Source organism: Antedon mediterranea, chromosome 6 (genome assembly GCF_964355755.1).
Source record: "Antedon mediterranea chromosome 6, ecAntMedi1.1, whole genome shotgun sequence".
Lineage (NCBI taxonomy): Eukaryota > Metazoa > Echinodermata > Crinoidea > Comatulida > Antedonidae > Antedon > Antedon mediterranea.
The window spans coordinates 6507154-6522246 of NC_092675.1; the positions used below are offsets into that span (position 1 = coordinate 6507154).

The window sequence follows — 15093 nt, forward strand, 5'->3', positions numbered from 1 at the left end:
CTGGTTTCACTTATTAAAAAAATGTTCGATCACGCATGAAAGTGGCAAGACCACGATGGTAGATGAAGGTGTATTGTTGAAAGAACTATTACTTTACATGCATGCTGTTTAATTTTGACGACGAATAAAATATGTAGTATAAAAATAATGTTAATGTGTTTAACCATTATGTTTAATAAACAGTAATACTGTTCACATTGTTGAAAGAGAATCATGCATTTATTAAAGATCCAGTGTCAATAAAGATTTCCAACAACAGTACCAGTAACAAATGTATAGGTTAAGACTAATTTTCAGCAGTCAAAATATCTACTCTCTAGTGTACGTAATTTATACCAGATATCAGCTTTCTTTCATTGAATTGTTAACAATTCTATAATTTTGTGGTACTATATTTAGGCCTATGTTGTGATTAATGATACTTAGGCCTATGCTGTTATTATTGATATTTAGGCCTATGATACTTAGGCCTAGTGTGTTGTTATTAATGACAATTACACCTATTATTATTATTGTTATTGCTATTGCTATTGTTGTTATTATTATCGTTGTCGTTGTTGTTGTTATTAATTGTATTGTTATTATAATTATTGTTATTTGTATTTCATCATCACCCTACAGTGACCATACATCACCACCCTACAGTGACCATACATCATCACCCTACAGTGACCATACATCATCACCCTACAGTGACCATACATCACCACCCTACAGTGACCATACATCACCACCCTACAGTGACCATACATCATCACCCTACAGTGACCATACATCACCACCCTACAGTGACCATACATCACCACCCTACAGTGACCATACATCACCACCCTACAGTGACCATACATCATCACCCTACAGTGACCATACATCACCACCCTACAGTGACCATACATCACCACCCTACAGTGACCATACATCCTCACCGTACAGTGACCATACATCCTCACCGTACAGTGACCATACATCACCACCCTACAGTGACCATACATCACCGCCCTACAGTGACCATACATCCTCACCTACAGTGACCATACATAACCACCCTACAATGACCATACATCACCACCCTACAGTGACCATACATCCTCACCGTACAGTGACCATACATCACCACCCTACAGTGACCATACATCCTCACCGTACAGTGACCATACATCACCACCCTACAGTAACCATACATCACCACCCTACAGTGACCATACATCCTCACCCTACAGTGACCATACATCACCACCCTACAGTGACCATACATCACCACCCTACAGTGACCATACATCCTCACCGTACAGTGATCATACATCACCACCCTACAGTGACCATACATCATCACCCTACAGTGACCATACATCACCACCCTACAGTGACCATACATCACCACCCTACAGTGACCATACATCATCACCCTACAGTGACCATACATCATCACCCTACAGTGACCATACATCACCACCCTACAGTGACCATACATCACCACCCTACAGTGACCATACATCATCATCCTACAGTGACCATACATCACCACCTACAGTGACCATACATCACCACCCTACAGTGACCATACATCACCCCCCTACAGTGACCATACATCACCACCCTACAGTGACCATACATCACCATTAACAGGGTTGAAAAACATAAAATATAATATTTATATATGTTTATTATATTATGTTTTCAAAACAAAATAAACAGTGGTGTGGCAGTCACGTAATTTAGCATCAACAATGTGATACGTCACAGAGGACTGCGTACAATGACGATTAATTATCTATCTTAATAAGATAAGTTGGAGCATTAAGCGCAAAGTCCATGGTATATCACCACTCCCAACCATGTACATAGTATAGGCCCATCAGCGTAAATACATTTCAACCGTATTTTAAACAGAAAGCGGTGGTATTCAAGAAGTAGAACAACATTTAGATAATTATTAACGATTAGCAGTTCATACTGTTTTTTATTATTATTTGTTTATCAAAGACCACGTTGGAGAGAAGAATCAGAGTTTTATTTACAACGAAATTGTATTTTGTCAATCGTTATCTGGGTTGTTGTTTACTTCCATCTTTTAACTATAACCTTTGATTAAATCTATTAGTGTAGGCCTACTATAGCAGTGTTTGTCATAAGAGAGAAGTCAGCACACCCATAGAATAAACATTATTGGTTCAAAGATTGCATATCCGATTTCATTTCCATTCAAGATATATATTGGTAACCAGTTGCAGGATACAACAGCATAAAAGATGTCGTACACAAAAGGAAAAACAAGAGGTTTATTACTAATAGTTTTATTTTGCATCTTGATTTCAATATGCAAAGGACAAACCAGTAGTAAGTATTTACAATTTTTGTCTGTTGATATTCTCCACATAGTAATTATAATAAAAACAGAGATATGATCTTGGCAGAGAAAACTATTAGAAAGAAGGGAATACAACGTATCAAAACTCGAATAAAGTAGACCTATAATGAGGACTCCAGCGTACTCGACAACGACAAAATGAAAGAAATTGACAACATTACTTAATGTGTACATATTGTATTATAAAGTCTATACTTTGTCATTTTTTGTTTCCCTATGGTTTAGGAATACAAATGTGCATCGTTTGGAAACTCTGCGACGAGTTACAAACAAAGTAGATATATTATATATATTTATGGTATACAATTATTGATGCTATACAGTATTATAAATCATTATTATAACATTATTAGGCCTGGTAGAAACAATGCCCATGCACGGCGTACTCATGATTCTGAAACGTCAAATTCCAATGGTTATGACATCCAATAGGTCGGTCTATACATGCCTATCATGTTAGGCTTATAATTCGCGGATCTAAAAATTGCATTCAAACCGTGTAATAAATGTCAAAGACAGTGTGCGATACAATTATGTGTTATATTTTTCATTTTTATTACTCTTTATGCCCACTGTGCACTCATCATCATAATAGTTCAGAAAGGAACAGTAACCGACACATGGACAATTTCCCACAATTCTGTATTGTGGTGGAAAACAGATTATTTTTGTATTTATTAGTTATCCGCTTGGTATACCAAGCGGATAACTCCTTGTTATTGTATGAGATCAACATTTTTTTTCTGTATTATTCTTCTTTCCTTCCTTCCTTTTTGTGAGTCGCGTTTCTCTAAAATGTGTAAACACAACATTTCATAACTTTGACAACATATGGGCATTTACGTGAAGTTGTGCACCTCCTATTTTTGAATGACGTCATAGTTGCGCAACGTGACTTACGCGCAATTTTATGAATTTCAATGATTGATCATAGATTAAAAACCAAAAGTCATTTAGTATTGACACTTTGACAAAATTTAAGTCATATCAGGGGCAAACTTTCTACGGATTAAAAATGGCCTGTTTCACAAGAAGTTACGCGCGCACGCGCATTTAAAATTTCAAAATGCGCAAAATTAATTTCTAATCAATTTCTTTTTACGCGTTTCATGTCATTTTGAGCATGTCAAAAATTCCCACGGGCGCGCAATTTTTTACGCACGCGGTGCGCACGTAGCAATAAAAACATATTTTTTTCTCTTGAATTATATTTTTCAAGCCTTTCCTAGTAATTTTGAAAACAATTTAGACCTTTTCCAGTTTAAATAACGCCATACGAACACGTTGAATTAGACAATTTGTGCGCGTTTTTTATGAAAAAGCTTAAAAAATCATCAAAATAATGTCTTTTTTTAAACAGTCATAGTTTCTAAAGTAAACCGTGAACCGTTTATTTTTATTACAAAATCTAGAAGTTGATGAGTTGCAGATATCGGATCATGCATCGATAAGGCTAAAAAAACATTGTGACGTAATCGTATGGCCACACGAATGTAAAATATAGGATTTTTGTCTGTTTCGTTATTGCTCATCACATTCAATGGAGCGCATCACGCTTATCTGTATTCCTTTTTCTCCTATATTTATATATTGTCTAGGTCAATCAACTTTCTTTAGCATGAGATAAAAATATTTTAATTTTATAACGTCATCATGCCTAAAAATTTTAATTACGTGGGTCATTAATTTCATATTTACAGTAAATTTTAATCTGTAATAGCTCGTAAGAATAAAATGTGATAATCACGATTAAAACGTTTTCTGGAAGCTATAGGATTGTAGATACGAATTCATGTAAACATTTTGCCAATCGGATGTTGTGACATCATCATATTGCCAGTTGAATAAAAAAAGTCGTATTTTCATATTTTGCGTAATAGTTCATCACATTTAAAAGGGTGCGCATCTATATTTTACGTATTCAAATTTCTTCTACACGTTAATATGTTGTTCCTGAGATAATTTCCTTCTGAAATTGCTATTTAAGTGTTTCATTTTGATACCGTCGCCATGTTAAAAATTGGAATAAATGGCGGGTCCCGTAATTTCACCTATTCTACACTGTATGTAATATGTATACAGATTATACTGTTTGCATGTATATACTATATGACACAAAATTGACAGAATTCAGCACTAACAGCATATCATATTCTTCAGTTCTTGTCATAATGCCATAATCTTTATCTGTGTGCAATATTCCAACGTATGACGTGCACGTGGCGTTTGTCGTTGTGCGGATAACTAACTCGTCAAAGTGACGAGTTTCATGTCTAGTTTATTTATTTAATCACGCTCTTATGTAATACAAGACCAGCCAATTCGGGCTTATGAGTGAATATATAGAATAACAATTATAAATAGACACGGATTGCAAGATACAACAGACACGGATTTTTCCGAAAAAATAAAAAATAAAATATTTCGAAAAAAGGTGGCTCATTTTGAAGTATCATAATAATTATTAACTATCACCAAAACTTTGTCGAAAAAAAAAATCATTTAACTGAAATACAGAAGTTTTTTATAAAAAAAAAAATAACTTGCTTGTTTGGCTACTCTGTATGCATAATCATAAAACTTCCTCGCGATCTGTGTGAAAACACCTTCTCAAACGTGACGAGTTGTAAACAATCCTAATTAGCAATAATATGCGTACTTGAAATCTTTGTTTACTTTCGCTTGCGACGGTTTTCTAGATGAAATGTAATCAAACTAATTTACATGTTAATTAGGTAAACTTGTTGTTTTTAGCTCGAATTTTCGACTTAAAGTGAATAACTTTAATATTACTTTGATATGGCCACTTTAAATGTTTGTGTGTTTCAAGGGACAATACATTTATCTTTTTCCGAGTAGAATGGAAGAGAGAAAGAGAGAGAAAAAATACTGTATATGTAAATAAATACGTTACAAATTACTTGTGTAAGGAGAGCAATTGATAGGCAAATTTAGCAACTGTAGAACAGTGGTTGCCATCACACATTAACAATTTGAAATATTTTTTTTAGATCTGAAAAGGATGGGTTGAGCCGGCTAATAAAGTTGAATAAATGAGATCTGATATCATCATAAGTTGAAAATTAAATAAAACAGTGTATTTCATCTTCAATACAATTGACATACGAGTATACATTAGTATACAAATAATTAATCCTTATATTACGTCAACATTTGCAACATACCATTAAAAGTTATATCATTAAAACATTTTTCCGTGTAGTATTGGCTAAGTATATGTGTACATTTTTTTACATAGCTCTCTCGTCAATGGATCCAACAATTACCATGAGTGAATTGACAACTGAAATAGATATGTCTACATCAAATGAGAAAGAAACTACAACAAATGTCGTGGCAACTACCCAAGTTAATAACCCAACTACAGATGCACCTTCAACTAAACCACTTACAACACCAATGCATACAGATGGTAAAACGACAAATAGAAGAGTGACAACAGAAAGTGGTGATGATACGACAGCAGCACCACCAGATCCTACAACCAAACCAGCAACCGTGACAACGATGGCGCCAGATCTTACAACTAAATCAGCAGCCATGACAACGGAATCAGCAACCATGACAACAAAATCAGCAACCATGACAACCAAATCAACAACAATGACAACCAAATCAGCAACCACGACCATGCCCGCTACCGAATTGCCAAATAATGAATTGATTGAATCATCGGGAGCCAACATGGAGTTAAAAACACCAATGGATGAGGTAAAATGAACAATAGTAACAATAGCGTTAGTGGACCTGTGACGTGGTAAATCATCTCATTGATAAATATTTGAAAATACTTCTGTTTATTGATATTTGCTAATTATGAAATGTTATCGATATATTTTATTGTTTTCGTTACTGTTTGGCTGATAAATATTTGCAAATATTTCCGTTTATTGATATTTGCTAATTATGAAATGTTATCAATATATTTTATTGTTTTCGTTACTGTTTGGCTGATAAATATTTGCAAATATTTCCGTTTATTGATATTTGCTAATTATGAAATGTTATCAATATATTTTATTGTTTCGTTACCTAACTTTGTGCGTGAGGCGAGACTCATAATTCCCAGCTGTGAACAAATAAAGTTATCATATCTTTCTATGTGCTGATTGATAAGTGTATTTGTAGAAAAAAAATATACGCACATAGTAGGCCTACAACAAATTAAACAAATTCCACTCCCTAGTGCAAAGCACATTCTGAAAATGTTATTAGTTAAACCTAAATCTCTAAATTAATGGATCAATCAATTAATATACCCCCTCACATAACATTATTCGTCAAATCGAATTCTGTTTAACATTTAAGTTGTACCGTTTTTTTTATTTATTAGTTTGATGAAAAAGAATTCCAACAAGCTATGTCAAATAATACAAAGATATACTGTAATCTTGAAGAATCGAATTGCGGGGATACGTTTGAGTATATAAGGTACGGTAAATGGTGCTAAATTTAGTAATGTAGGCCTAGTGTATAACACAAACAAACAAGACTTCTGACGTGAAATATGTGTATATAGGCCTAACAGGACGTGTTATAAGTCCAATGTATAGGCCTAACTTTTACAGTAGGAACCTTTCCCTTTTTAAACAACTATATGCAGTCACGTGTCCCTGAATGGATACTATATTTCAATTTGAATATATTTTCTTCCTTCTCTAATACCGTACCAACAACATATTGTTATAGTTTATGCAAGTATTCTCACCATAGTTCAAACAAATACACCATTTTAAAAACAATAATAACATGAAAATCATGTAAGATACAATTGAAAAATTACCGTAATCACTGTAGTTTTTTATTTCTTTCAGTGAAAGGGACGTAATCATATATTACACTGGAGATGAACCATACTTCGATAGGCCTACTGTAGAAACAGTCGCCGTTGCTGCAACCGGAAACACGCATGTTTCGTTCTACATAAAAAATCCTTACACCAGTACAGAGTATGTGATGACTTCAGAAGAAACTGAGAACATGTTAGAAATACAGAAAGAAGACATAGATAAGGATCTTGGTTACCAATACGAAATAACCAAGCCCTACGAGAAGCCTACAGGGTTTCCTGCATGGGCAACAACACTGATAGTGTTTATTGTTATCTGTGTGTTTGTATTTCTGTTTGTATTTTGGCGTGCTAAACAGTTAGAGTAAGTATGTGATGGTCATTCAAAGCCAAAATGTTTCTCTCCTCACAGTTCTCTCTTCCACATTTCCAATATCTTCTGCCCCGTTATGATTGTTTAAAACAATATTACACTTTGTCTAATGAGGTGACTCATAACAGCCGAGGCTGACATGCATGACGCCCTCAATACTTAAAACGGGAACGATACAAACACAAACGAGAAAAAGATTGAAAAAAAAAGAAAAATATTTGAAAAAATCTTCTAATATTTATAGTGCTATAGGCCTAGTATTGCACGGATTGTTATCCAACATATACACATTAATATATAACATAAACTAGTTGTTTTTTTTAAATGTCTATCATCCATTATTATATGATTATCATTATATATAACAATTCCGTTTACTAATTGAGAACTAGAATATTACATGCAATAAACATATGTGCTAATAACAACTTTATATTTTTCCATTAAAGTAAAAAACCTTTGGATGTTGAACATGGAGAAGAAAAGGGAACACAAGTAACTCAGGCTACAATTATTGCGGAAATGAATCCGGGCGTAAATGGTGACATTAACGAAAATAACAACACACCCAAGGAGAGCACATCCGCTATTCAGACACACTACAGTGAAATCGTAGCCGAAACTGGTGCACCGGTTGTTGAAAAATACCTTAATAAGTCTTTGAAGGACAATCCACCAAATGGAGACGCTGGTGGAGATAAAGCAGAGGTTAACGAAGTTGTAGTCGAAAGTAAAGAACCGTCCCCACCTTTACCACCACCGCCACCACCAGTAGAATTTGCGGCAGACGTACACAGCGACGACTGGCAGAAAGGAGACTTTCCGGAGCCGCCAAAACCAGAATTTGACATGGACGTGGCAGCCGAAGAAGCAACGTCGGAGTTAGTGAACCTTGTCAAAGAACAGTCGCTGGAGTAAGTATTACTGGCACTAATAATGTTGTTATATCATCTTTACAAAACAAATCACCACAATCACACACCACATCATCACGGCCAGCCTATTTCTCCTTCTCATCAGGAATATTGTTAGATTATTATTAAATTACTAAATTAGTATAGGCCTACAATCCGAAAAGAGTAGTGGTAGTATTTATATCTATATACCTTAATTATATATTTTCTCTTGAATCTTTAAATAGGCTCGAAAATAATGGAATCGTAAATCAAAGTTTTGACGCTGCCGATGGAACCGCAATAACTGAGCTATGATTGAGAAAACCAAGAAGTTGAATAACATTCTACCGAGTTTCAAATTTGAATGCTAAACTACTTCATGTATTATCCCCTTTTAAAATGATCATCAGCAGGCCAGGAGAAATGTGGATATATTCCGGGTTGAAATAACTTGAATCTGACAACTATATGCAGACATTTGGTTTTTTGTTTGGCGCTGTATATTTAAGCTTTTACAAAAAGTCATTAAGTTCGAATACTTAAAGGTAACTCCGGGTAAATTATAAAAAAAAACAAAAGTAACGTAGCCTGACATTTCTTTAAGAGGTTATTTCAATTTTAATGGAAAATAATCAATGTGGTTTAATCTTTATATTCTAAGACCTTATCTTGTTTTGTGATGCAATTTACTCATAACAGAAGTGTAAATAGTTCCACCAATAAAGTCAGTTCTATGTATGAAGTGCATAGTACTTAAAGGAGTGGAGGAATTGATTTGCAATCTACACAGATGGTCATTGAAAGTACAGAAAAAAGGTTCTCACTGCTTTTACTTGTAAAATGTACTTTATTAACTATATGCCTACAGTGTATATAAACAAAAATAGTAGTACAGTATAGAAATTGAAATTGAACAATTTTTAAACCTGTAACAAATTATCATTATGTAACATTTTCACTGGTTGAAACTTGTTGTGTTTACATACACTAGCGTGCATACAACGGAAGTGCTCCAACTCTGTATTAGGTTTCGATATAAGCTCGAAGGCCTGGATTTCAGAGTATATCCAACAACGTTACGCAAACAAATTTGAACCGACTGTTGTACTGGGGCGGATTGCTATAGGCCTAAGCGGTCTATAAACGGTCTTAGAGCTTAGCCGGCTATATATACTTTAATATAAAGTTTATTTTTTTTTATATAAAGAAAATGTAATTATCTATCAAATAAGACTATTTTCAAATTATTATGGCTAAAACTTAATTAGATACAGGCAAAAAAGTGTATTTTTACTTGTGTAAATAAAATGTTGTTATTATACAACATATAAATGTAAATTTTTCGAACCATTTCACAAAAACAACCATTTTACGGCCAATAGTTTATGAGATTATAGAAATGTGTACTACCAGTACAGGTGAAAGGTCAATAAAAATATTTTGGGTCATTTTCTTGAAAAAGTTCTTATTAGACTGAATAGAAACATATACCTTCAGATTAATTTGAGCCCTATTTAAAGTTTGTCCAACTATTACTTACGGAGTTATATGATATGTAGGTCAAAGGTCAAATATGCCAAAAATCATACTTCCAGCCATTTTTGGACAAACTTTTCCATTAGAACGAATATAAATACGCATCTCCCAAATAATTTGAAACTAAAATTATTTCATCTAATCTAAGCGTTGCAAAGATATGACCATTTTGTTTTCAATGGGTCAAAACATTCAAATTGAGGTCAGAGGTCAAAGATGAATTTTAGAAATTTGACAACATGGGTTTTTATAACCAGCATGATTCAAATATTCATAAAACACAATGTTTACACTTTCCCCATGATCTGCACACGAAAATACATAGGGATCTGGACTAAAGGTCAAATACACCATAATCGCGTGTGTATTATTTTTTGTCAAATGTATTTTAAGTGTTTAGAGATTTAAACAAACACATCGTTTGCCAACCAAATCGATAACTAACTATATTAAGTAAATACTGGATTGTGGACATTTTGTTTAAAGAATAATAATACAGTTAATAAATACACGTAGGCCGCCGGTAAAATAAATATAAATACAATGACTGTCTTGAAACATCAATAGAAAATTGGATAATAAATGTCAAACAGAATATTACATTAACCGTTGCTTAGTAAAGTGCTTGTATGGTTGTATATCATCAATCACACACTATTGTAAATAACTTATATTTTTGATTATATACAAATATTTGGAGACTTTTCTGATTTCTTTCGGGACTAAAGAATATAATAAACTGTCGGTATGTATCGATAGTAAACGTAAAGCTCTGTCTACACTATCAAAGGTTATGTGACAACATATATGGACATGATGATGTCATATCACTACCATATTTGGGCACATCACTACCCTACCATCTTTGAATAAAAATACGTCACGTAGATATACTACAACTGACTATCGCAAGTCAAGTTAAATACAAGCATTTATGAAAACTGCAGAATTGTTGGCCGTGGTGCAAAACTAAAGATTTGTTTTTGAATATGAATGACTTGTTTAAATCTTAATTACTTACAAATTGTAATTCTTACGTCATTTCTTTTTACTGTATTTCTTATTTCTCGGACGGAATTTTAGGAACTTTTGTGTTTTTCTATAATAAGTATAGGTATAGTGTTATGTTCATTATTTCCTTCTTATTAAAACAGATAGAAAAAACCAAACAGATTTTTGTATTTGTGAATCGTGTATTGTATGTGTTAGATCTTAAATACTACTTTATTTTATTTTATTCAATCGAAACCAACAGCGATAATTACCGCCACTAACAGGTTTGATAAACATTTAACTAGTCTTTAGAACTTTGGTGGTTGAAATAACAAAAAGCACAAATGTAATAGTAGATCTAAGAGATTGATTACAAACTAAAGTAATATGGCATTTCACTAATAAACAAGAGGCAGACCTTATATTAAAATTCGCTCCAATATTGTTGCTCTTGTGTAGCAGCCGATTCTCAGTGCTGTATCTCCGCATACTATCTGTTTCCGAAGTATCATAGGATTATTTGGTAATACAGTTTCTTATTTATATCGCATGTGGTGCCTGTATCATGTAAGGTTAGGTTAAGGGTAGGTTACTACTAGATACATGTGAACTATTACACTATCTAACTAGTTTGACAAAAAAAGTGTGATGTGACCAAATATGCTAGTGATATTCCCAACTATGGTAGTGTTATGACATCATCATGTTCATATTATGGGCACATTTTTTGTCACATAAAGTTTGATAGTGTAGACTTTTTTTATCACACCGTTTATTTTTCATAGTTTTTTTTAAAATGCCTCTCTATTTACAACATTTGTGTACAAAAGAATAGAGATTTTACTGTGTAATTTAACTATCTGAAAAGAAAGTGCTTATTTTCAACAAGCTCGTGTAACACAAACAAAATCCCCAAAATTATGAAACATAGGGGGAAACTATAGATCGATATATTGGAATGTATGATCAATAGGAATTGTTTGCCCGCACCTGGCCTTTAAACTTCTTGTTCGAAAGTATGATGATAGCAGTACAGTGAGTGACAATACACTTCACGAACAAACAAAATTAAACCATGACTATAAATAATATTGTATAAAGATGAAGAATTGGTGTCGTCACAGCATCAGAAACTCGTAATTTTACCATTAATATTCTAGATTTGTAATCGATATGACTTATTACAACATTGATGCCTTGTTAGTAAAGCAGGCTCTAAATATTTAAGCATTGAATTTAAAGTTAAAAACAAAATTAATCACATAATTGAGGTAGGAAATGGCGTACTTTTGAAAATAAATCGGAATATAATGTTCGTAACTGCTTTTAAGGGGCTATAAATCTTAATCAGAACAAACATATGTCATCTACCAACACACCTAGAAGCAACAAACATCTACACAAAATAAACGGTACGTAAGCGTTTGTGTTTCTAGAAAATCACTCAAAATAATTTAAAGTATCTGTGTAACTAGAAAGTAGATTTTAAAATGTATTTTATATCGAGTGAGCACCAAAAAGACGTTGTAAATTACTTGTATTACATGGAACATTGTTGTCCACATTTTTAACTTTCATAAAAATAAAGTTGGATAATACTTTTAGCATGGACTCTCTATTCTGGATCCGTCCACCAAAATGCCGATAGGACGATAACGATCGACGATAAATATAGACAAATGTGCATTTTTCATACATAAAACAAAAGAAATTTAAACATTTTCTATTCTAGAACTATAAAATAACCATCTATGCTTCCTTTGATGAAAATGGTATTTTCACACGTCCAATCAAATGACGTCATGATTAGTAAGAGCAATAACATCGTGACAATACAACGATTTTATTGTTTTTATTTGATGTCATTTGATTGGAATTAAAAAATATTATTTTGATCAAAGACAGCATAAATGATTATCCAATAGTGCAAGAACGAAAACCTTTCTAATTTCTTTTGTTTTATGTAAAAAAATGCACATTTGTCTATTATCATCGATCGTTAAAATGGGTCTTAAGGCAAAATCTGTATTTTGACATTATTAATTTTTTTTTTTATAAAAAGCATTTGTTCGAAGAAATCACGTTCGTCCATGTTTACAGGGGGAGGGACCTTCATCTGTAGAATGAACAGCATTAAACCAGTATAACTATTGTCATCACAACATTAAAAATTGAAGTTAAGATTGTAGAAAAAAATCGATATTTATCATCATAAGAATAATGCATTGTCAGAGACTCTAATACTTTAAACATTAAACATCATTTTAGAAGTTAGATTTTAAAGCGATATCAATATATGTGAAGCAATTACATGTTTATGAGAATCACGAAACCAATTAAAAATTGAAAAAAAATACACTCAGATTTTCGTTAAACTGTTAAGAGCAGTTGTATATAAATATCAACCTTTAGGTGGCCAAGTTAAAAAAGTAGATTTTCTTTAAAATTTGACCAGCGAAAGAGGTTTAGGTTGAAGCATGCACAGATACAATTATTTTGGATATCTGTATCTTGTTGCCATAGTAACGGCCATTTGAAAAAATTACAGCATTTTATTGTAATTCTTCCTATTATTTCACTGTAAAATAAGGTAAACATTGATTTCAATAATACAAGATAATGAACAAAAATTGTCAGGCCTGGGAGTGGACCGTACCATTTATTTTTAATAGGGGTGTTTTTACTTGTGTTAAACAAACACCCGAATTTTCCTCCTAACAGTTAAATATTATTAGAGCAAACATTTGCCTCAATTGCTATCTGAACACAAGAAGGAGGAAGACAACAATAAGTATAGAAATCTACAATCAGGAGCTGGAAGACAAAATAATTCACGGAACAATTACGGAATAAACGGTACGTAAATGCCGGTGCACATTGAATAGTACGGTAACAAGCAAAGCGACACACGTCAAACGTCAAACCGAACCGTAATTTTGACGTGAATTCGCTTGAGTTGCTCCTTGGGCAACTTTTCAATCTTCGCGCGACTCGCGATATAACGCTTGTCGCGTGTCGCTTCGCGTGCAAATGTTTAGTGTGTACCGGCGGCCCTTAATGGAGTTTGTGTTTCTTAAAAACATAATTCACATATCTTTTTTTCCTCTTTTGTGCCGTAAACACCATTTGCCATTCGTCACCATAAATCATATCCTTTTCATTATTATCACATTTTTGTTAATTTGATCAATTTCATCAGTAAAATTTTAAATCTTTTAAATTCACTTTGTATTCCATATTGCCTCTCTTTTTTTCATTAATTTAATTTGGTTATTCTACACTTACAATAGAAGGGAATTAAATACAAAGATGCCTAAATAATAGACTTGCTTCAAGTCGGTATTTATTGTCTTTTTAATATCATTTCACACGTCGTAGTTTTGATTTTTGTCTGATACTCCAAACTCAAGTAATACACGTATGAAACGCCATATGTGCAAAAATATTTATATTTTTACTAATATTAAGACAAAACTCCGTCTGGAGCCCAGACTACCTAAATAACTGCATCGTTAACCTGTTTGTTTCCAAACATCGCTATAACATATATAATAATAATAATACATAATAATAATAATATAATAAATAAAATAATTATAATTATATATAATACATGATATCATATATATATATATATATCAATATCATAATATATATCATTTTAAAAATATTTTACATAGAAATAAAACATTTTCCCTTTGTGAGTTTATCATGTTTTTTTGTCAATTCAGAATTATTATTTTACAATTTATGTATATACAATATAAAACAAATCAAAATCATTATAATAATAAATACCGGTAACTCGTATCACAGTAATTTATTTTCTGATACAATAGTATCATATTAGAATTATCATATTAACATAATTGTATGTCTTATTGTTATTATTCTATAAATAGTGAAGGCTGCAGATGTGTAAATATAATCTACTCGATTATCTCCCATTCCTAGTAGTAATTGCTTATATGACATTTTAGTGTGGTTTAAACTTAAACTTTCCTCCAACGATTCTGAATAAATTTACGACTAAAAAACAAATGATTTTCATTTTCAATTTCTCCACATGTCGCACGTTTGTGTTTTGTTTAACTTTCAGTATTCTATGTAATATTTT

The 15093-nt window shown here is 32.6% G+C and overlaps 3 protein-coding genes across 3 annotated transcripts in view; 2 read left to right on the plus strand and 1 right to left on the minus strand.

The window, feature by feature from the left end:
* The first annotated feature begins 5656 nt into the window (after positions 1–5656).
* LOC140051905 (uncharacterized) lies at positions 5657–7663 on the plus strand. The gene is made up of 3 exons (XM_072097253.1): positions 5657–6100; positions 6723–6820; positions 7204–7663. The coding sequence occupies exons 1-3, from the start codon at positions 5657–5659 to the stop codon at positions 7544–7546; spliced, it is 885 nt and encodes a 294-aa protein (XP_071953354.1). The 3' UTR covers positions 7547–7663.
* On the plus strand, positions 7661–9693 carry LOC140051907 (uncharacterized). The gene is made up of 3 exons (XM_072097255.1): positions 7661–7665; positions 8001–8465; positions 8693–9693. The coding sequence occupies exons 1-3, from the start codon at positions 7661–7663 to the stop codon at positions 8760–8762; spliced, it is 540 nt and encodes a 179-aa protein (XP_071953356.1). The 3' UTR covers positions 8763–9693.
* Positions 9694–14892: 5199 nt separating this feature from the next.
* LOC140051134 (nucleoporin NDC1-like) overlaps positions 14893–15093 on the minus strand; it is a 34692-nt gene continuing 34491 nt past the window's right edge. Inside the window, exon 15 of the mRNA XM_072096255.1 lies at positions 14893–15005. The gene's annotated coding sequence lies outside the window, so the exon portion shown is untranslated. The remainder of the gene's footprint in view (positions 15006–15093) is intronic.